The sequence below is a fragment of the Anopheles cruzii genome, chromosome 3 (assembly GCF_943734635.1).
Source record: "Anopheles cruzii chromosome 3, idAnoCruzAS_RS32_06, whole genome shotgun sequence".
In the NCBI taxonomy this organism is placed as follows: Eukaryota; Metazoa; Arthropoda; class Insecta; order Diptera; family Culicidae; genus Anopheles; species Anopheles cruzii.
This window is the reverse complement of record NC_069145.1, coordinates 21,018,463-21,040,684: the sequence shown is the minus strand read 5'-3', so window position 1 is coordinate 21,040,684 and position 22,222 is coordinate 21,018,463. Positions and strand designations below refer to the sequence as shown.

Here is a 22,222-nt window from a genome sequence, read left to right as displayed (position 1 = left end):
GGCAGGATGTGCATTTTTTCTACCAAGCTTTAGTGTTACTTTGCCCAAATAGTCCGGAGCCGCTTCAGGAGTTTCTACAAATGACGACATTTTCGCCAATACTTTGTTCTTCCCGCAAACGGTTTGAACGAGACGAATCAGGAATTATGTATACGTAATATTTGCTTCCTTTATTAGTAACGCAGGTTAAACAAAACACACCGCAGGTACGCTCAAACCTCTTACACGACTCGTGATAAAAAATTCTCGCTTCTTTACCGACTGTAAACGCAGTACGAAATATGCAACCCCTTTTTGGCGTATTGGCGATGGCCGTTCGCGCCATAGTGCATGCCAATGGATGTTCAGCGATCAGCAATCCATCCAGCAGCTCTGGAATTAACTGAATCTGGATACGGCTTCCATCGTACACGATTTGGTAGCTTACAATTCTCTGGCTTCCCCTCCAATAAGACTGGTTTGAAGTTATTTTACTACACACAGGCAATCAATAATCCTTGTATCGATTTTTCGATTCACGATTAAAAAAAACTCTCAAGACCATCGTTACTGATGGTATTTATTAATTTTTTGTAGTTTGATAGGTTGCATACAGGATGCATATTTTTAATGCTGGCTGCGTGTGTTGCTGTTCGGCTGCAAAAAAAACTCCCGAACGTTGGAGTATTTCGGGCAGTAACGTTGAATGGAAAACGTGTTGTAAACGAAGATAGGAAATGCCTCTTTAATTCGCAACACGAAACATCTATTCAGCCCTGGTCAAGTAGTTATCGGAAGCGAAAACACTTCTGGCACAACCGTGTAACAAGTTAAGTTTCTCTAAGTACAAATCGGAGAGGATCAACGGAGATCATCCTACAAACACAAACACACAGAGACACACACAAACTACACAAACAATTCATAACGGACGAACACAGGAAGCGGAACGAACGTGAATGGCATAAAAAAAAATTTAACTGCGTCCCAGTGCATTTATCTGTGTTACTACAGGATCTTGCGAACAATTCGTGATGTATTTCAATAATTGATAGTTTTTTTTTTCATTAGGGTTTATTGCTAACACTAACCACGAGGGGCTTCGCCTTCCTGTTCTCTTCCGCGATACTTCCTGTGCGTTCGCATCACGAGCGAGCGATAAACGGGATTAGAAAGGATTTCCACACCCATCAACCAAGCAAAAGGACGAACGTGTTTTGGGCAACAGCAAACAAAACAAAACAAAACAAAAACCAATATAGAACGTAATAGCTGTAAACTTACTTCCGTACGAAACCGAGCTCGCAAGGGGCTGATGAACTGTAATTCGAATGGTATTTAGGTGTTTTTACTACTGTGTTACAATGATTTTAACCTTAATGTTCCACGTGCGTGTGTCGTAAGAGGAAAATGGCACAAAAGCGGCCACGGTCGGTCGGTTGTTTCATTAGCTTTCACCTTCGCGCCATCGAGAGCGAACCTCTCCGGCGGTCGCCATTGTATTAACGTGTATGTAATGTGTTACGCTTTTATTCTTTCCATTCACTAAATTTTAATGGTGCGCGCCTCGCTTTATGGTTGATGGAAGAAACGAAGAGCGATCGCGACGATCAACAAGCGACTTAGCACGAGAAACCAACGGTGTAAATTATTTTCTTGCGTTTTTTGTTTTTATTTCTTCCGTGAGTTTTTGGGTTTCTCTGTCTCTGTCAAGCTGCATAGGGAAAAATATTTATAGACTCGCGTTCATTTATATCCCGTTTTATACATAAAGATATATAGAGATAAACGTCTACATTATACCCGCATTGACCATTCATCCCGCATGTGCACCACAACGTTGTCTCTCTAACGCGTATTCTGTAATGTAAACTGATCCTTCGCACGTGTGCAGCACGCGCAACTAGAGAAGACAGGACGACGCGAGGAATGCAGTGGAAACGTGTTTCGATCGTCAAAAACAAGGATAAATTGCTTATCAGTTTACTTTTTTATATTTGTGTACAAAACAAGTCTTGTGTTTTATTGTTGCTTTACGTTTCACTCCTTTCCTATTTGGGATTGCGCTGTTAGTTTTCTGGTCGTGTGCATTGGTTTTCTTCTCTTTTCCTTCGCCACCTAAATTCGTTCTTCGGTTGGTTTGTTGTTTCGTTCCATTTCAATTCGTTTCCAATGGTGGGTATAAATGGGAGGGAAATGTACGATCATGCACTGAAAGAAATTTTTATAAATTATCACCGATAACACAAGAACAGCGGCCCAATGCGCAACACCGATAGGCGTTGTTGGCGCGGCATTAATATTCGATATCACAAGCATCCAAACGAAACAATGGCAGCAATTTGCAAACAGTGTGCTTTTGAATTACGCAGAGTTCTACAAGCAAAACCAGATAAGCAATTCTTAAATCGCACATAATCGATATAAAACAATATAACGAAGAAAACAAAAAAAGCATACAAAACATATTTGCCGCCGGTGAAACGAAATTAAATTTCGTCTTTCGAAAGTAAAAACAGAAACTTGCACAAGCACATATACACTTTAAAACGACATAACGAAGTAAACAAGAAAATCAACTAAACGTATTACAACACAGTACTGCACCCTTGGGCTATTTTGGCAGTAAGCAAAAGGAAAAAAGCGCCAATTTTATTCTCATTCTGTAACCCTCCTGCTCATACGTTTGATCATTTGTTTGATCAGTGATTCACTCCAACCGATGACTCGATAAATAATTCTGGGGCATTTTATCCAGCATGGCTCAAATCTATCGATCGGTTAAAATATCCCAAAGAAAGCAAATGAAACCAACAACCACTGTTGAACCGCTTCGTGAAGCTTACACGATGGAGATGGAAGCACTAAAGAGTCGTATTTTAGCTAAAGAATGTTGCATTTGAAGATAATGTGACGGTATTAAGTGACTAAACATTTTGAACAAAACGATGTTTCTGCTTGTGTGTTTGTAGAATGGTCAAAATCTGCTACGTAGCCTCCCCCGGAAACAGAGCCAACCTTTGATGTCATAATTGGGCCCGCAAAAACGATCAACCGACATTTTATTCTCTGTTTCGACCGGAACACTCTATGAATGAATACCAATGCACGGATTTCTGCAATTGCTCCTTCCAGTACGGGACAAAAGGCGGTCAATTGCCCAGACTCCAGGCGGCACTGACATTCACCGTGCAGTAGTTCCCAGTTTCGTTAAACTTTACAAATGTTTGCTAGTTAATAGAAAGCTGAGTGGTAGCCGCTGTGTGTGGGTATTGCGATATCTGTCCAGCAATTTGTGTAACGCTTTCAACTATTTTGTAAATACACAATAGTGATTTCCAGGGAGTGGAATACTAAATACAAAAGAAAACAACCACATTCTGTGGGCGTTGATAGGCACTCTCTGAACTAACACGATGTGCGGCTCCCTTCTTGTATTTCGCAAAGAAATACACAAGTATTAGAGGTAACGTTTCACTTGATCTAACGAAGCTAGAATTAACTATGATTACTGATATGGTTCTATATCCTCACTGTAAATGTGTATGTGTTTGAATGATCGATAACAGAAAGCAAATTAAATACGGTCCTAGAGGATCCTCTCTACACCTTTGACAGGTCATAGTATAAAATTAATAAACCAAAAACACAAAATGGATTCGTTCGAAATGTAGTTATTCTACGATAATGAAAAGTAAAACTACATTAAACAACATTAATGCAAGAGAAAGCGAATAAGCAGGGAGGAAGAGTTGTGGTGACACGAATTGATAGAAAGAAATGGCACTGAAGCGGAGGAGCCCTTTGTAAGAGGCCATACACGTGATCGAAACAATTATATCATGACAAGTATCTAAGCCAAGTGGCAGGAGCGGAAGTACCAGGAGATGGTAAAGTCGGGAAGCGAAACCGGATTTTTAACATTGATACGCAAAGCAAACCTAAGCACCAACGAACGCCAAGACACTGCACGAACCGATACACTATAATGAATGAATTGATCGAACTGCAAATAGTATTCTTATATTAACTCAAGCGAAGAACGGAAAAGCGATTAGCCAACGACGGACAGCCAAAGGTGGAATAGAATGAAAAATGAGCAAGCGTAGAACAGGCAACAACAAGCAAATACTCACCTAAAAATGCCAATAGTGTGCAAAAGCCCGACCCTTTACAACATGGACCGCCGGGTTTGGTAAACTTGGGAGTGTCGCAAATGAAGCAACAAAAATAGATAAGCTTAACAAACGAATAAATATGTGTATCAACCAGTAAGCTGTCGACAGAAAGTAAAACATAAGGTAGCGCTCTGAAACCGGGAGCTTCCCTCAAAGTGTGGCATGTGACACGATCAGAATTTGACGACGGATGGATCATAATAATGAAATTGAAATATGTTGGAGAAGCGTCCTTGGACCCGAAGACTAAATATGGAATAAACAAAAAGCAAAGAACGCAACAGAGACAAATATGGCATGAAAATGTGAATGGATGCAGTGTGCATCATGGCTCAACAACCAACCGAAGAACGAAAGCTAACTGATCGAAAGAAAGCGGACGGAACCGACGGAAGCTCACCCGAACATGCACTGAAAGCGGAGAAGGGAAAGTGAAAAAATGGCTTAAGAGACAAACATAAGAAACACGCAAACACCGAACAAACAGAGTAGAAGAAAAACCGGTACGGGGACGATCGCAGCAATGGAAAACTGGTATTTATAAACTAAAAACAAAAGAAAACTAAATAAATGTAAATTGTACTTTGCGTGTTGTGCGTTATCCTTTTGGGTTTTATTGAGGAAAAAACGAGGGATCAACTCACAACAAAACACTGCTCTACAGCTCCTCCCGTACTGGCGCTGCCGTCGTCGAAGAGGGTTGTTTCAGTTCCGGAGATGTTTTCGTTTGTCCCTTCAACAGTGCCAGCGTTTCGGGCGATAGTTTGACCCTTCCGAGCCACGGATTAACGGGTGAACCGAGCAGCAGGTGCTCCTTGCCTTGCGGGACGGCCTGCGAAATCACGTGGCTGGATCGGTCGTCGTTGTGCAGTGCAAACACAATGTTCCCGTCCCAGTCCACCCGCAGCACGGTGCCCCGGTCGGGGAACAGGCCTACCAGGCCACCCAAATTTCCAATGTGATGAGAAGCCCAAAGGGCGTACCGGCTTCCGGTGAAATCATACAGAAACCGGAACGGTGCCTCGATCAGCACAAACAACCGAACGATCAGTTGCCGGAGGTTCGGGAATGGTGCAAGCATTGCGACAAAGGAGGGATTACTCTCGTCCGCCGCGATGACCAGGGCCACCCAGAACCCATTTGCGTCCCCATTCAGATTGTCGACCGAGCCAGGCAAACCGTCCAGAAACACATCGTGTGTTCCGGCCTGAGCACCCTTCAGGAAGTACCGACGGATCAGCTGTCCACCGAGCTCACCGACCAGCACGAAGCTTTCGTCCGGGCTGAGAACCACGCCGTTCGCACCGTACACCTGGTCGAGCAGGACACGGCTCTTCCCCTCCGCCCGGGAGTAGTGCAACAGGCGACCGGAAGGATTGCACAACAGTGCCTGGACGGCATCCTCGAAGCTGAAGTCCGATGCCGTGTCCGTCCAGTAGAAGTCGCCGTTGCGGGCCACGGCCACCCCGTTCGGAATCTTCGGCTTCCGGGAGGTCACTGCTGCCTTGCGGCGCTCGTCACCCGCCTTCCGGGCCGTTCCGTCCTCAATGATGGCTTTCTCCAACGAGACCAGCAGCTTCGGTTCGCCCGTTTTTATGTGCACCTGCCAGATGCCGAGGTACGGATCTAGCACTATCAGCGCGTTACTTTTCGTGTCGAAATCCAACCCCAACGGGCGGCCGCACACACGCTCCGAGTAAGTACCGACTAGTAGGGGGTTGAAAGCATAAGAAAGCCAGTTAGAAAACCGCGGCCCACCTGTTCCGCCGCTGGCTCCAGCCTTACCACACTCGGGGCCCAGCTTGACCACCGTACGAACGGTACCGTCGATCAGCTCCAATACCTTGCCACCGTAGACCGTGACGTAGGTAGCGTTACCGCGTACCAACACACTCTCCGGCTGGAGCACCACGTTTTCGTACAGACGTTCGGCACCGTTGAGTAGTTGGTTCGGGGCCAGCACTCCGGTCAGGGTCCGCATTTGACCGATCGCTATCGGTCGAAAGGGGAACACCGTCCGCGGCGGCAGCCCCGGCAGCACCGCGATCAGCATCAGCACTAGGACCACCTTGAACAGCTTTCTTTTGAAACCCATCACGCTTCCGGTGGCGCAGCGGATCAATCTGAAGCCAGCAAATACGCAATTACCCGAACACACGGTCGACGATGGAGCTGCAGGATGTGCACCGCAAGGTTACAAGACGCGGTATGCGCTTTGTTTCGATTGTAATTATTATTTTTAAACTTCTCTTCCAGCCGGCTTGCGGGTTGCTGTGTTTGTTGGACTGCTGGTTATTTTGGACTGATTACATCACCGGGTGGGGTGTACGATAAATAATCGATATGCGTGCGCGGATTGAACGCACACTTGACTTACGCCTCACGCGACTCGCTGCCGAAACGGCATCGAATGGACTAACCGGCCGAAAGGGTGGCTAATACTCGGTACCTGCCGTTGCTTCGGGTCGCTTACCTTAGCCACCGATCGTTCCAAAGCGGGTTCTAACCAGCGGAGCATACAGCGAAGAAGATCGAGATCGTCTTCAACGCTGGGCTGTGTGCGAGAATACGTTGCTGCTGTGCGTAGGCTCAGCGTCTTATGGTGAAGGTAATGAGTACCGGTTGGACTCTTCAAACCAAAAAACCACTCGACGACCAGCCGTGTGCGTTTCTAGTTGTTACGGTCCGCTGTTCAGACGGTATCAAAAGATGATGATGGAAATGGATGGGAAGCGGATTCCATCGGGGGATCACTGTAAGAGTTAACTGAATTTATGTTTGTTTGAAAACTTATGCTTGCGGACCGATTCATTTTCTCTCTCCAGAGTTAAAAGAATCTCCAAGGAACTTCCAAGGTCAGTATTCCATTGCATATCTAAGTCGCATGTCCAAATTTAGAATATAACGTGTGGTAATTTTTATAACTAACCTAGACAAACCAGTCTGGAAAGTTTGTTCGCAAAGCTTGCCTTAAGAAAACATGTGAGGAACTGGCAAACAGAGGTACATTAAGGTACAGAAAGACCGACTTTTGTGAACTGCTACAAACGAATGGCTCTACTCCAATGAAAGTTTCAACGGATTAAGTAGCTCCGCGAGTGTCGCGTTCATACGAGCAGTCGCGAAAAGCAAATGGTACATTAAATTAAATTTGGATTAAGAGTTGTGACTTTACTCTGTTGCGTGAATAAAAATTTATTGTGAGATCGACTGGGAATGGGAATAGCATGGCAGATTCAATAAGCAGAGACACCGAAACCGAAGGATCTCTTTACTTAGTACTGAATCGGTGGCATTTAAAGTTTTCGTCTTGATTGTGTTATCGTTATCATTTTGCTTACTTTTCTAGTTTAATTTTTCGTTAGTTTTAGTTTTTTCTACTTTGTTATCTGAGCTATTTACTTTCTCCCAGCTGACAGCTGCTGTCAGTGGGGAAATGAATAAAATTTGTTTGTTTATGTTTCACAGTAGAAACGGATCGTCGAAGAACACTTTTCGTAATCGGTGATCGTGTTTCGCTTACTTCTGCGGAAATATCCTTCTCGACCGCTGAATCACATTCGTTCCCCGTTTTCGCTAACGGTTTACGATTTACGAAAGATGGTGAAAAGTCCGGTTGTGACTGGTATTTCGCCGAAAGAAGGACCGCCTGGGACACGGGTTACGATACGTGGCGAATTTCTAGGCAACAAATCGACAGATCTTATCAGTAAGTTCCACAAGCTGCGGATGAAAATTACAGCCCTTGTTTTACTCTTTATCCTCCTCAGGTCTCACGATTTGTGGGTGCGATTGTTTGTTGTCAGCGGAATGGAAGTCGGATAAGAAAATTATTGCCCGCACCGGTGCGGCGAAAGGTAAGGGTGACATTATTGTGAGCACACGGAACGGTGGAAACGGCACTTCTACGGTACAGTTCCGGGCGTACTACGAAACGATCGGCCCGATGAAAGAATCTGCAGTGTGGATCGAAGAATCGCCAATGCAATCGTTAGCTTGGGGCCGACGTTCTCTGGCTCCGACGGGCTATACCCAGGAAGACCCGCTCGGTCTTTCGAACGAGGGTAACGAGAAAAAGTTTCCGGAAGATTTGCGTGACCTCTTTCCGGACGGATCGGGAGATTTGTCACAGGAAAACTTTACGCCTGGTTGGTTTCTGTTGGAAAATCATCATGCCACCTCGTTCGAGGATCTGAAGGCGGGCCTCTCATATCTGCGACGGCGTGTCGAGAGCCAGAAAGAGGGTCAGCTGTCGTTTCTAAAGTCGAACGCTGGCTCGGTGATTGATCAGCTAGATACGCTGATGACGTTGCGTGATCGTATTACGCAGGACAACCGGGTGCATGGAAAGGAACCGGTGGCAAAACTCGACAAAGGCATCCATGGTTCGATCGATGCATCGCACGAGCTGTTTAAGGATGTTTTGGTGCGAAAGGAGAAGGCGGATGCAACGCGAGCTGCCCTTTCGGCCATGTCACGGCACAAATTTCTGTTCTGCCTTCCCAACACGGTGGAGAAGGCGGCATCAAAGAACGAGTTTGACATAGTGGTGAATGATTATGCACGAGTTAAGAATCTGTTTGGCAAAACGGACGTACCGGTAAGCCGTCAAACGGGAACCGTTTTTAGTATTCAGCTCGCACTGCCCTAAAATAATGTGTCTTGTTATTTTAGATTTTCCGAAAGGTGCTCGAAGAAGTGGACATTAAAATATTGGGCATCCGTCATCAACTGCACGGGAAAATTAAAGAAATGCCACAAGGCGTCGATCAGCAGAAGCGAATGATCAAAGCACTGATCAGTCTGGAAGCACAACAAGCCGGCACGAGTGTGGCTGGAAAGCTGAAGGTAGACGATCCGGCTTGGGACGCAATCGATGCACGGGCCAAGTATCTCGAGGAAACATTCCACAAAGCATATGAACAGTACTCGGAGAAAGAAACGCACGGCAACGATTCAAAATCGCGCATCGATCCTACCGTTACTCCAATGAGGGTACAGTTTTGTGAGGAAATGACCGAAATCGCTGCGAGCCAGTTTCCGGATCTGTGGCGCCTCGGGCAAGCCTACTTCACAGGCGAACTAAGAGGTGCAGCCCAACCAAAGCCGGGAAATTTCAAACGCATCATTCTGACGGCGATCGAGCAGTTTTGCTCATACCTTCGATCAGCTTTACTTGCGTCGTCCGGAGCCCACCGATCATTGGCCACAGTTGCCGCTCCTAAGGGCTTACCGACCTGGCCATCGGTTAACCCATCGTTAAACTTTCTCATCACCTGGCTCCCACACTGCCTGCGTTACGTTCGGGTTTCGTACGCTACTCTCATACGACTCGATCTTCCCAACGAGGCCCTTGACATCGTGATGAAGTTGATCGACGAGTTGCGGCTGTACTGCCTTTCCACGATACTGCGAAAGGCAAACGAGCGCGTGAAGAAACTGCACGAACGGGAAACGTGGGAGCTGACGGTAACCGAGTTTGCGGGAGCAACCAGTTTGCCTGGCAAATTGCGTGACATCTTGGTCGAAGCGATCGACGATGCACAAGCGGCTTGTCTCACACCGGAGGTGCGAGAGTCAACCCTCCTCGAACCGCAGTCCGATGGCCAACGGGAACTTTCAAAGCGTTTCCAAGACATTCTGGGATCGTTTTGTACGGTGCTCGAAACGCTTGCCTTGCAGCGCTCAGATGAGGATCCGCAGCAGGCACCGATGTTGTCACAGCTGATCGGTTTCCCCGGAACACTGCTATTGCAGCAACAGCAACAGCATTTGGGTGGCGATGAAGATAAGCGTGACAACAACGTTTCCATCACCTGGGAGCAACGGTTGCTATGCTGTCTTTCGAATTGCATCTACTGCAATCGGCACTTCTTCCCGCAGTTGGGTGATCTTTTCACGCGCCACAATTTCCCCGTACCAACGCTTGCGATCGAAAATTCTCGCTCGACCGTTAATGCACTGTTTGGCACTTTGCTAGATATGTACGTGGAACACAAAAGCGATCCCCTGGTCGGTACGATCGAACCATCGATGTACCTGGGTCGGTTCCAGTGGGATCAGGTGGCGCCCTCGGAGAAACTCAGCCCTTATGCACACGAGTGTCTGGACAATCTTGTTTCGGTTTACTCGGAGATTTTCGCCGTTTCACCTTTTCTGCTGCGGCCCATCCTGGAGCCAATCGTGCAAACGGTCGCTGAAGAGCTGGCCCGACTGATGACGTGTGTACAGAAGTTTAACGTAGACGGAGCGTTGCAGGCACGCGTCGACATTAACGTGATTCGGGATGCGGTGCGCGTTTACAGCAACGAAACGGCCAAGTGAGTGTGCAGCAAATGAAACGTTACAATTTGGCTGGAATTTATGCTTTGTTTTGTTTATCCCCCTCCGATCACTAGGTCTTTCTTTGTCGAAGCACTCGAAACAATTCCTGCAGTGCCGGAAAGCGAGGCAAGGTAAGATCCAAAGCTGCGGTATACTGATGCCAGTGAGCTCAACGTCTAAAATTACTTTGCAGAATCACAGAGGCGGTGAAAACGATCAAGAACAACATCCGTTTGCAGATCATGTGCCTTCAGGTGGTGGATCCTTGATGTGATGCTTTTGTGTGGATTTCCTATCGTTCAACGAAAAAATCCACACGTGACCAATTACGTACAGGGGCAAATGTCTGCAAGGTATCTGGTGCAAAAAGTTTAACCCGTGCTGACTGAACTGCTCCGCTGTTAGCATCAACACTAAAAATCGTACATTCGTGAACCAACGGCTTAAAATAATCGATTAAATATAACATGACAATATGATATTATTCAAGGCGTTCGCGTTGCACAGTTTTCAATTGGCTGTAAATTATTAAAAAAAAACATTCGTTCCGAAGGATACGCGTAAAGCGATTTTGAAAACATCCCGGGCCTACGCAGCCACTGACAGCTTACGATCACTGACAGCTGTCAATGTGTGCCATTTTCCCAGGATTTTTTTTTTTTTTGTAAACACCGAGACCTGGGAAAACTCGGTTCTCAATCTGAGGTTTGGGCGTTTCACAAAGTGTTTTCCTTTGGCTCCGTCCTTAGTGGCCGTCGGTGTCCCAGTAATAGTGGTCCTTAAACCTGCCGCGGTGTACTTGCGCGTGTCTGCCGAAAATGGCTTCCTCAAAACGATGGACCGGTAGTTGGAATCTGTTTACTGTGATGCTGGTACTGGCACATGAAGGTGAGTCAGCAAATGCAATGTCTTTTACGGCTACGCTAAAATCTAAATCAATTCTTTGATTTCCTAGTGAGCGGACAGCGTATCAAGGACGACATGTACACACAGGTGACGGGTGCGCACTGCTTTCGTCGCCTGAATGGAACACACGTAACGGGATGCAGTTGTAAGCGGAGCTACATTGCAACATAAGAACAGTGACAAAGAACACACAAAATGGACCAGCTAATGGGTTTAATTTTCTACTTTCCTCACTGATAGCCAAAAACGGTGGCTCTGTTGGAGTGCTGCATCTGATCGAAGGCCCTGAGGATATTGATTTCCTCGTCAACAGCCATCCGTCCCCGCCGTATGCAGCGATTATTTCACCGGCGCTATACACGCGCGAAAACATCCTTCGGTTACGTGACCAGGCCGGACAGTATATTTCGGTGCTTGTGCTCATTAACAACGTGACCGGGATGGATCATTTTAGTCAAGAGTCACCGTGCCCCAACGAATTCAGCAGTCTTCTTGTTGGACAACCCGGTGAAAATGATGAACGATGTAGCGCAGCTCGACCCGAGCAAAGTTGGAATCCATGGGGCAGCGGATTGCTTCAGGAAGACTTTCCCTTTCCCGTTTACTACGTTTATGAAGCGGAGGAGATAGACAAATTGCGGGATTGTTACTTCAAATTCAACGCGCATGATCTCGAGAGGCAGCGTGAACGCAGTTTATGTAGCATTGAAGTGAAATCGTTCATGTCGGCAGCAGTTAGTAGTGCCAACTGTATCCGACGATCGAATTTTTACAACTCATTTATCCCAGCGACGAAATACTGTGATCCACTGCAGGGCAAAAACGTGTATGCTACACTGTTCCCTCGCCCCACACAGAGTACCACGGAGGAGGGATGGAGAGAGCGCGATGCCAACGAACGGATCGTACTGGTGTCGACCCGCACAGACACTACGACCATGTTTGACGGGAGGGGCCAAGGAGCGATGGATTCGGTGCTTCCGTTCACTGTGCTCATATCCGTGGCACACTTTTTAGCCAAAGTGCTACCAAGCAGTGCCCGCAACGTGTTGTTCGTGTTCTTCAACGGAGAATCATATGATTATATCGGTTCGCAACGCTTTGTGTATGACCTGCAGACGGGTGCGTTCCCGACGCGCCTGACCCAAACGAAATCGATTTCAATGGACAACATCGAGCTGATGATAGATATCGGTACATTGGATGATCTCACCAACTTGGAGATTTACCAAGCAACCCCACAGCCGATGGGTCTCAAAATGTCTGCGTTGTTTGATAAAATCAATCAGAATTGCTCATTCGGCATCAAGACGGGTCACCCGCTACAAACCACCAACCTGCCGCCAGTGTCGGCACAGTCGTTTCTTCGCGAGAATGCTAGCTTTCCGGCCATCATTATAACATCTCCACCTGGCAACCGATACTATCACTCAGTGTACGATGGTGCGCATAACTTACGTTATCGCTACGGAAACCACTCGAAACGTGTCGACTTTACGCAGCTTGAAGACTTAGGGTCCAATCTATTCGGTCCGAATTCGCTGCAGATGGAAATTCGCAACGTCTCATCACTGATCGCGATGAGCATCTACGAGCTGCTCGAAGCCCACAAGTACGAACCCCGTTATGGCACGAACAGTGTGCTGATCGACGAGTTCCTACACTGTTTCCTCGAGACATCCGATTGCCCGCTGTTCCGGGCAACTCTGCGACCGGAAACATCGATCGCACGGCTCACGGCACCACCCTCGCGGTACATCAGCGTACACAACAGTATCACAGCCGATATGACGATCTGGACGTATCAGGTGCTTGGTTTGCTTGTCGGCCAGCGGCTTGAAAATGTCACCAAAGATGAATGTCTAGATCGACACCTACCCTACCAATGGATGGCCGGTTACAGCGGGACGGGCGAATGTCACTACAGTACACAAAACACTAGCCTAGCGCTGTCGCCCGCGTTCCTGAATGAAACGTACGACTGGACGTCGTACCGTTACTCGACGTGGACCGAGTCAACCTGGTCCGAAATGTCGGCCCGCATCTTTCTGCGTCCCTCCCCCGCCCACGAAACTCTGACGCTTTCGATCGGGTTCGTGGTAATGGTGATCTCCTTCGTGCTGGTGTTTTTGATCAACAGCCGATCGGATGTGCTATTCAACCAGGGGTCAACTTCGACGATACCGTAAGTTTATGAGATCAATTTTTACTTTCGTGTAGAGCATTACCAATAGATAGAGCATTACGATCACTGCAATACAGGAAGAGTTCAAACAAACAAATCAAATCACGTAGCTCAATAAATCAACCAGATCTGCAAACAAATATTTTCCTACGCTTCCATCAAAGCTATGATTGTCGGGAACATTCTTCACCGACGGTTCCATGTTTGCAGTGCCTGTCACTACTAGCATTCCTGTAACCATGGCAACCATTTGTGACGATACAAATAAAAAAAACGTGTTCTTCTCTTTTTAGAATCGCCGCGCAACCGACACAATGTTGAACACATCAATCCCAATCCCTCCATGGTTCGCCGGTATTTCCGTATCAGGGGTGTTAACAATCATCTTTCCATCTCATGTGCACATCATGTCAACGTTTCGCTGTTCGATGGTAACCGTAATTCCATTAACGTTTAGAATACTTAAACAAAAGAATCCTAATACTAACGCTAAATCATATTGTAATAAAATTGATATTTATAATATTTCCAAGTGATTCTTTCTAGAAATGACTAACTTTCTCCTGTATCTTTCAGCCACACTTTCCGGATTTATTATTCATTCGTCCAAAAGAAGGAATATATTACACTCGTTGTTACAAATGTTTCAATAAGAGAACGTCACAACCAGAGTGCGTGCTTAACGCGTACAAGTGTTGAACTGATCGAAGTAGGCCTGCGTCGGGCGATTTTGATAGATCACTTTGTCCAGGTGCTCGATCTTGCGATGCTGCTCAAGTGCAAGTAGACGATTTTCGTGGCGAATCTGTTCGGCTAATGCGTGTCGTCTGCGGGTTAGTTCGTTTTCCTTCGTCATAACCGCCTTATCGAAATCGATGGCCAGCTGATCCCAAGCATGGCGCGTGTTGGCTTCCTCCTGCCGTTTGCGTTCCAGCGCTTCCAGCTGCTGTTGCTGCGTGTGGCGTATCTGGTCAATTTCCTCCGGAGACATTCCTTTGTATTGGGCCGTGATTACCCGGTTCGGTCCGAAACTGCTCTTGGCCGCGTCCGGATTTTCCGTCAGGATGTCGCTGGTCAGATTGTTGTATATTTCGGCCAAGTTATCCTCCTGCTCTTCGCGATCCTTGCACTGGCGCTGCTGTTCCTGTTCGTGGGTCAGCCGTCGGTTGAACTCGTTGACGGCTTCGTGGATCTTCTCACGTGCGTAGCGTTCCTGTGAAGTGAGCTGATGTAGGTGAGTTTCGCGTGCCATTAGTGCCTCTTCCAGAAAACGTTCGGCAGCGCGACGATCAATCTCTGCCTGACGCTTCTCGCGTATTTGCTGCTCCAACCAGGAGCGTTGCTGTTCGCACTGCACTTTCCGCCTGTGGCGCTCTTGCAGATCTTCGCCATCGAACAGCTGGGCACCGGACACGCTCAAACGTGGATCGTTGTCGCCGGTGCGGGCTGGCAATGCTTTCTTAAGCGCGTCTGGATCAAACAGATCAAAATCACGCGACTGTTCCGGTCGCTGGTGAGTGGCCCGGAAGCGATTCAGTTCATCTTCCTGGCGCACACGCTCTTGTCGTTGTTCACGTTGTTTCAGTAACAGAACGTGCTCCTGTCGGCGTACTTCTTCTGCCAACTTACGACTTTGCTCGGCCTTCGCTTGCTTTGCCTCTTGCTTTTCCTGCACTTGATAACCGAGGGCATCCGTGTCAACCTAGGGCGTGAAATGGATTAGTGTCCGGAACCTGACGGTTGAAAGCGAGCAACACTTTTTCAGTTTCTTGCACTTTACCCCAATCACTCGGCGCCGGGCATTGAAAATGCGCTGCTTTCGTGACTCTTCGAACCGTCGCCGACGCTCGATGGCCAGCGCTTCCTTTTGATCCTGGCAGTTAACGAAGAGAGAATTTAGCATCTTTCCAGGAAGGCGTTTAAAGTGCGACAGAATTGTGGAGCCACGATGACTTAGTGTGCCGTTTGGTTGAATGCACACAACTTATACCAGCAACCTAAACGCCTCACCATGGTAACGGCGTCGCAGTTTTGATCGATATTGGAGAACGTTTACGGCCTTTGTACACACACAACTAAAATCGAATCGAGCAGAATAGACTGCATTGTGAAAATACTAAAATGCACGATAAAATACTGTTTTATTCTTGTATATGTATTTTGATTTAAACAATCACAATTCAAACCAGTATTTGGTTATGGTTTATTGAGCTAAAAAATGTTAGGAAACGAAGCTTGGAACTGTTAGGAAGCTTCACGGCCCTGCCAAACCACCTATCTTTCCGTTAAATACATTCAATCATGGCCCTTGTCTGGCGGGAGGCGGAAAAGCACAAGCACGTGACGGAATTTCGTCATTTTTCGTCTACTGTACGATCGACAGCAGAGCTTTGTCGCGTAGATTAAGGATCGAGTTTGCAATCACCCTCGCAGAGCTGCGCAGATAACCTCCACTCAGCAGCATTACCAGAGGAATGGATCGTTCAATAGCTGCTCGAAACACGATTTCATCGCGTTCCGTCACACCTTCCGGTGTTATGTCGAGCAGTCCTAATGGATCGCCCTTTAGAACATCCGTACCAGCATTGTAGATAATAAAGTTTGGTTCAAACTCGGCCAACGACTGGTGCAAGCATCTAGAAGGTGAAAGAAAAGCATAGTCATGTTCTGCTAGACTGTCCTTCGCCTGACTCCTTGTAATTACTTTCTTAGCTTTCTCAGGTACTCCTCATCGTTCGTGTGGGGTTTCAGTTCAACTGCACATCGGATGGCGAGTTTCGCCTCGTGATCACGCGGATAGATGTGATAGTTGTACATATCGATTATGTACACCGACTCATTGCCCATTAGATCGCGTTCGTAGCCATTGCCTTGGTGAGCGTCGAGATCAACAATCAGTATTCGTTCGACTCCACTCCCGCTCGATTGCAGCATCCGGACCGCGAGCGTAATATCGGCATACGGACAGAAACCACCGCCTCGGTCGGCACTGCAATGATGAAACCCACCGCCCAAGTTTATAGCCCACCCGAGGCCGGACTGGAGGGCGATTCGTGCCGCCAAAAGCGTCCCACCCGTTTGGAAGCGCATCGGTCGCAGATAGCTTCGCTGTACGAAGCAGTTTGGCACAAACATTAGCGGTGGAATTTCGGCTATCCTGGCTACGTTGAGACTCCACTGAAAACCAGAAACAAGGACAATACTGCTGACCATCTCGGAACATTCGGGAGATGGCTATGAAGGATCTCACCTGTAAACTTTCGATGTACCGTTTCGTGTGAACTTCGAGCAGCTCGTCGAGGGTGATCTCGGCTGGCGAGTAAATTGCCTCGTCGTTCGGGATTAGCTTTCCCGCCTTAAGCAACCGATAAATGTTTCCACCCTTAGCCGCATCAAAAGGGTGAAGCTTCTGCAGGCCGCAGAATCGCACCGAATACTCGGACCGATAAACAATCGGCAGCCGATCCCGGCTGATGGCCACCGTTCGGCCAGCTAGCGATTCCGATTCGTCATCATTTTCGTCCTCCGTGCTGCTCATCGAATAGTTGTTTGTCCCCGAACCGGACCTGAAGCACATTTCTACATCCTTTTCTAGTCACCGTTTCCACCGGTATCAACGTACGACGCACTTGCCACTGAGCAACGACGATAAAACGTTGAATCCTGATTTTCAAGGTCAATGTTGCGCATCCTGTACGAAACTTTGACAGTTTGCTGTTGTGTTTACATTTTTTTCTGTAGAAAGAAAAGCTTCGGCTCTGTAATCTGACCCAAACTCCTCAAATTGGCCTTTTTGTTGTAACCAAGCGTAGCGAACGATATCGATTGTGTTTTTGTTCAAAAGATGTGGCCTTCTAAATTTTATTGTGCTTTCAAATGCAAAACAGGTAAAGAGTACATAAACAACAAAGTTTACCGCGTCCCTCTTCAGTAGATGGGGAACGCTGGATCGATCGTTTTGGTCCACGCGTGCAGTCCTCCGATCAGGTCACGGGGTGGTGGAAGATTTCGTTCTTTAAAGAGGGGCTCAAGATGGCGCACGGCCAGCTGCGAGTCATTGCCCCGGCGGCAGACGACGTACACCGGTAGCGAGTCACCCGTGGCCTGAACCTGGGCAATGATCTCATCCGTACGCCGATCGTGTAGAATATCTTCGATTGGTATGTTGATCGGTGTCCCCGGCAGCTGACACATCTCGTACTGATTGGCCCCTCGCACATCGATGAGCAGGTGCTGCCGGCCTGTCGTTAACCAGTTGTCGTGATACTCACGGACGGTGATCCTTTCCTGTGGCTCGAGCAGCGTGAGGGCCGTGTCTTTGTCCGTGGCGCGCATTCCGCAAAACTGTTCGTAGTCGATCAGCTTCGTAAGGGTGGGCGTTGTGGAGCAAACGGCACAGTCCGGCTTCTTGGATCGCAGTTTCAGATTCCGAAAAACGCTCTGTTGTCCGTCGAACAGCAGCAAACGGCCACTTAGGACACCCGCATTGGAGAGAATGATTTTGATCGTTTCCAGTGCTTGCAGGGCGCCAATGACTCCGGTGATTACTCCAAGCACTCCGCCATCACCACAGTTCGTAACGGCCTCGGGTGGCGGTGGGATTGGATAGAGACACCGATAACAAGGTCCATTCCGGTGGTTGTACACGGTCAACTGACCCTCGAGTTGCAATGCACTGCCGGAGACGAGCGGTTTGCCAAGCATTACGCACGCATCGTTCAATAGGTAGCGAGTGGCCACATTGTCCGTTGCGTCGACCACCACGTCGTACGGCGTAAGAATGGTGAGCGCATTTTCGCTCGTCAGCTGCACGTGATGCGTTTCGATTTCGATCTGGGAGTTTAGTTGTTCCAGGTAAGACTGTACCGATGCCACCTTCGTAAGGCCGACGGTCGCTTCCGTGTGCAACAGCTGGCGATGAAGATTCGTTAGCTCAACCTCGTCGTAGTCTAGTACTCCAATACGCCCGATTCCGGCTCCGGCCAGGTAGAGCGCCGATGGACAACCGAGCCCTCCGGCACCCACCACCAGCACGGACGCTTTTTTCAGCTTCAACTGTCCCTGAACGCCAATCTCGGAAAGAATGATCTGACGACTGTAGCGCGCGATTTCGTCATTGTTCAGTTTGGTAATGCAGTTCTAAATGGAAGAACAATACAGGGAGTTAAAAAACACCTCTACAGCATATTTGGAAATAATGTTGCAACGCAACAGTGGTGCGTGTGGCAGTAATAAGCTAATTTGCATGCCACATAAATCAACGGTACGAGAAATCAGAAAAGTTTCCTCTGTCAAGGCCATACCGATCGAGTTGCGCCGATGTTGCAAGCCGCGAACGGGGCACTGTTTTGCAACAGCCACCAAGCAGGCCGTGTGATTCGCACCTACCATGCTGGCAGCACCCATAGCAACGCTAACGGTAACTTACTTTCTGAAAATGTTTTTTCAAGGCCTTCAACTGCTGAACCTTCTCTTGCAGCTGCTTTCGCAACGTGCGTATGTCGTTCTCCAGCACTTCGATCTCCATTCCCTCCTCGATCGAGGGACGCGGCACAGGATTTTCGCCCGTCATACCGATATCCTGGAGTTTGGTTTCCGTTTGCGCTATCCGAATTCGGGATCAACACCGAGCCTTTCATCACCAGACACGAAAACACTCCGATCCTTCGAGTACGATCCGCATCCGATTCGGTTTCTTCACTAGCCTCGTCCTCTACTTGAACGTCTGGAAATATCCAATGAAATCATTAAAAAAACAAAGCTGTTTCTTTTTACCATTGGATTCTGCTTTTGCGTGGTCAAGTCCAAGTAAATCTTCCTGAACAAACGATCAAATCGTTCGTTTGTTATTATTTCAGCGTGTTATTTCAGCGACAATGTCCTATTTGTGAGCTAAAGTCAGTAAAACGGCAATGAGCTATGAGATGTGAAAATGTGAAACTCAACTCACGTCTCACAATCTGTCAGATTGCTCAGCTCACTTGCTCACTTTAAGACCGGTCGCTGTCAAAACAAACCGGATCGCCAAAAGGAGTCGTCGCTCGGTTATCCAATCCGAAAAGTATTTTCTACAAAAATGCTCGCCCTTACCAGTGTTGCTTTTGTGCGGTGGACAACCTCGTCTCTGCTAGTTAATGGTGCCCGGTTGCTGCAAACCACTCCCGTCGATTTGGCCGCCCGGAAAGGTACACGTGAAAAGGCTCGCAAAGCAAAGGTCAAGAAGGTGGTCGAAAAAGTGGGATTCGTCCGACACGATCTGAGGAAAAAGGGCAAGTGAGTACGATCGGGCTGCCGCTGGTTTCAGTTTGATGTTAATCCTTCGAATCACTTTCGGCCAGGCTCAACATAATTGCAGAAAATAAACACATCAACGACAGTTGGAAGCAAGACCCGAAGGACAACTGCTGGGTGAGCAAGTACTACAAGTGGCGCGTGTACTCTGTCGAGGAAGCGATCAACTGCCACCGGGAATCGCACCACCCCACTGTCTACAATCTGCCGAATGCCCCGCTCTATGCACACGTTGAGCTGAACATGCAGGCGGAAAAAGTGACTCGCTTCGTGGACAACTTCCAGAGAATGGTCGCGATACAGCATCCGTTCCCTCATGGCGAAAATCGAAACATAATCGTGTTCGCGAAGGGCCAAGAGCCATTGCAGGAAGCTAAAGGGGCTGGCGCTTCGCTGGTCGGGGGCCTGGAGTTGATAAAGGAAATTCAGAACGGTGATCTGCAGCTGTCGGAGTATCCGTTCGTGCTGGCCCATCCTAACATTCTCCCGGAGCTGGTGGTTATCCGTGGTTTGCTGAAAAAGAACAAGTTTCCAAATCCACGATCCGGCACGTTGGGTGTGAATTTGGCAGAAATGATAGAAAAGTACGCCCACGGCATCAACTACAGTGCAGCAAAGGACGAGCAGCAGAAAGATTTTGGTTCCATCGTCGCCTGCATCGGGACGGTAGGCCAAGTGTTTCCCCATCTCTGTTTTACCTTCTTTTTCATTCTTTTCATGTTTGTCCGCTTCTAGCTCGAAATGGACGAGAAACACCTAGAAAATAATTTGATCGCGCTGCTCAAGGATGTTAACACGATGCGACCGAAGCGTGAAGGAAAGTTTGTGACACGCGTCCTGCTGAAAAGTCCTCCATCGGGAGAGAATCTGAAGATCGATCCGTTCCTGTACATCCCGGCGGAAACCACCTTAACCAAAAAGTCATCGAAAGCGGATGCTGTCGCTGAAGAGGACGATGACGTGGAGGAGCAACCGCAAGTGGCCAGTGGAGCCGCGTGAAGTCGGCAGCGGCTCAACGTTTGACCTGTTTTCTACGGGGATCGGTTCCGGAAACCGTGTGCCTGTAGTGGAATTGAATAAAGATGAAAATTGTACCACCACATGCGAAGGCTACGTTTTTCCGCTCGGGAGGGAGGTACTATCCCGCCCCAGGAGAAAAACGATGCCATTTTCCGTGAGAGCGATCGTTCTCGATCGTCGTCATCATTGGTCGTGTTGTTTTGCCCACCGTGCCAAGAACGAGCGCAGCTGAAGGGGACATGCTGGTCAGTCGATCGAGAACATTAGCGATGTGAAGACGTACCGGTTCGCAGTGTCCTTTGCCATTCGGGTGTAATTTTCTCTGTGCTGTGTATGGCGGCGCGCGTGTTTGAATTCGCTTTGTTCCTGAATTATGTTCTTCGTTTTCTTTCCCATCCTCGGGATGTTCAAATTTTTGCACTTTTATACTGCCACCTTGCTCCGAAAGTTACCCACGTCCAACAATAAATAGTGAGAGAATTGGTGCGCGCGTGGGAGAGAGAGAGAGCGAGGGCGCCCTAGGAACGGCCGGGCGCGTGCGCGGTCACATTTCACGCCGCGCGGTCAATTTTCGACGGCGACGAGTACCGGCCCTGCTGGCGGCCGTGAAGCGCAGGGTGTTCGCTGCGCTGTGAGCTCTGCGATCCGTGCGCGATCGAGCTAACTGATCGCCACTTCGGCATTCTCAGCTCAATTCCAATGCAGACGTCGCAGACGGTGCACCATGCGTTCCACGTGTCGCGTACGGGTTCCGCAGTTCGATCTATCAGTGCTGATCCGGTACGACGGTCGGCTTCAGCGCAATCGATCGGTGGCGCTCTAGGGCAGGTGGTTGTGCTGTGCTAGTTCGCGACATCCCGCCCGATATTCTACGGCCATTTTGTGAAAAATTCTCACCGTAGTGAACGTGGCGTAAAGAAAATCAACGACTCCACGAGAAAACGTAGAGGATCGAGAGTCGCCGTCGTTTATCCCAAAGGTGAGCGTGATTCGCTGGAGGAGTAAACTAGCTAGACAGTTTGTCCGACCGTCAGTTCGATGTTGTGTGGTCATTTTCACTTCACACTGGCCCAAAAAGTCGACTGTGAGTCGTGCGTGTGTTCGAGAAAGTGTGCTCACCGGCCAGCGAGTAGCGGAGAAGATATCAATAAACCGGCGATCAAGTGGTTCCGTGCGCAGGAGTTAACTGAACGAGAATGAGTGTGAGCGTGTGCGTTTCGGTGTCGGCAAGGATCGGAGAGACAGTTTGGTGGGCGGTCCGCTTGTGGCGACTGTCCACGCCTTGACAGCTCTTGGATGACGACGGGACTGGCGGGTGAAAATTGTGCCAGTTAACGGA

At 48.2% G+C, this 22,222-nt stretch overlaps 7 protein-coding genes across 7 annotated transcripts; 3 read left to right on the top strand and 4 right to left on the bottom strand.

Annotated features, from left to right (window-relative positions):
- Window positions 1–4,815: 4,815 nt before the first annotated feature.
- LOC128270034 (adipocyte plasma membrane-associated protein Hemomucin-like) lies at window positions 4,816–6,448 on the bottom strand. The gene is made up of 2 exons (XM_053007436.1): window positions 5,943–6,448; window positions 4,816–5,864 (listed from the first exon to the last, which is right to left on the bottom strand). Exons 1-2 carry the CDS (start codon window positions 6,250–6,252, stop codon window positions 4,816–4,818), a joined length of 1,359 nt encoding a protein of 452 aa, XP_052863396.1. The 5' UTR covers window positions 6,253–6,448.
- A 1,292-nt stretch (window positions 6,449–7,740) lies between these two features.
- LOC128272498 (exocyst complex component 2) lies at window positions 7,741–10,947 on the top strand. Its single transcript, XM_053010320.1, has 5 exons — window positions 7,741–7,866; window positions 7,928–8,757; window positions 8,832–10,477; window positions 10,556–10,612; window positions 10,675–10,947. Exons 1-5 carry the CDS (start codon window positions 7,758–7,760, stop codon window positions 10,748–10,750), a joined length of 2,718 nt encoding a protein of 905 aa, XP_052866280.1. The 5' UTR covers window positions 7,741–7,757; the 3' UTR covers window positions 10,751–10,947.
- Window positions 10,948–11,314: 367 nt separating this feature from the next.
- On the top strand, window positions 11,315–14,003 carry LOC128272464 (nicastrin). The gene is made up of 4 exons (XM_053010279.1): window positions 11,315–11,369; window positions 11,437–11,532; window positions 11,628–13,572; window positions 13,866–14,003. Exons 1-4 carry the CDS (start codon window positions 11,348–11,350, stop codon window positions 13,891–13,893), a joined length of 2,091 nt encoding a protein of 696 aa, XP_052866239.1. The 5' UTR covers window positions 11,315–11,347; the 3' UTR covers window positions 13,894–14,003.
- A 248-nt stretch (window positions 14,004–14,251) lies between these two features.
- LOC128273932 (RIB43A-like with coiled-coils protein 2) lies at window positions 14,252–15,475 on the bottom strand. Its single transcript, XM_053012005.1, has 2 exons — window positions 15,353–15,475; window positions 14,252–15,274 (listed from the first exon to the last, which is right to left on the bottom strand). The coding sequence occupies exons 1-2, from the start codon at window positions 15,473–15,475 to the stop codon at window positions 14,252–14,254; spliced, it is 1,146 nt and encodes a 381-aa protein (XP_052867965.1).
- Window positions 15,476–15,696: 221 nt separating this feature from the next.
- LOC128272530 (histone deacetylase 11) lies at window positions 15,697–17,202 on the bottom strand. The gene is made up of 3 exons (XM_053010354.1): window positions 16,823–17,202; window positions 16,277–16,749; window positions 15,697–16,208 (listed from the first exon to the last, which is right to left on the bottom strand). The coding sequence occupies exons 1-3, from the start codon at window positions 17,147–17,149 to the stop codon at window positions 15,938–15,940; spliced, it is 1,071 nt and encodes a 356-aa protein (XP_052866314.1). The 5' UTR covers window positions 17,150–17,202; the 3' UTR covers window positions 15,697–15,937.
- A 219-nt stretch (window positions 17,203–17,421) lies between these two features.
- Window positions 17,422–19,448, bottom strand: LOC128275227 (adenylyltransferase and sulfurtransferase MOCS3). Its single transcript, XM_053013651.1, has 3 exons — window positions 19,348–19,448; window positions 19,001–19,297; window positions 17,422–18,711 (listed from the first exon to the last, which is right to left on the bottom strand). The coding sequence occupies exons 2-3, from the start codon at window positions 19,142–19,144 to the stop codon at window positions 17,500–17,502; spliced, it is 1,356 nt and encodes a 451-aa protein (XP_052869611.1). The 5' UTR covers window positions 19,145–19,297; window positions 19,348–19,448; the 3' UTR covers window positions 17,422–17,499.
- LOC128275228 (50S ribosomal protein L1) lies at window positions 19,203–20,957 on the top strand. The gene is made up of 3 exons (XM_053013652.1): window positions 19,203–19,845; window positions 19,911–20,529; window positions 20,599–20,957. Exons 1-3 carry the CDS (start codon window positions 19,649–19,651, stop codon window positions 20,860–20,862), a joined length of 1,080 nt encoding a protein of 359 aa, XP_052869612.1. The 5' UTR covers window positions 19,203–19,648; the 3' UTR covers window positions 20,863–20,957.
- The last annotated feature ends 1,265 nt before the right edge of the window (window positions 20,958–22,222 follow it).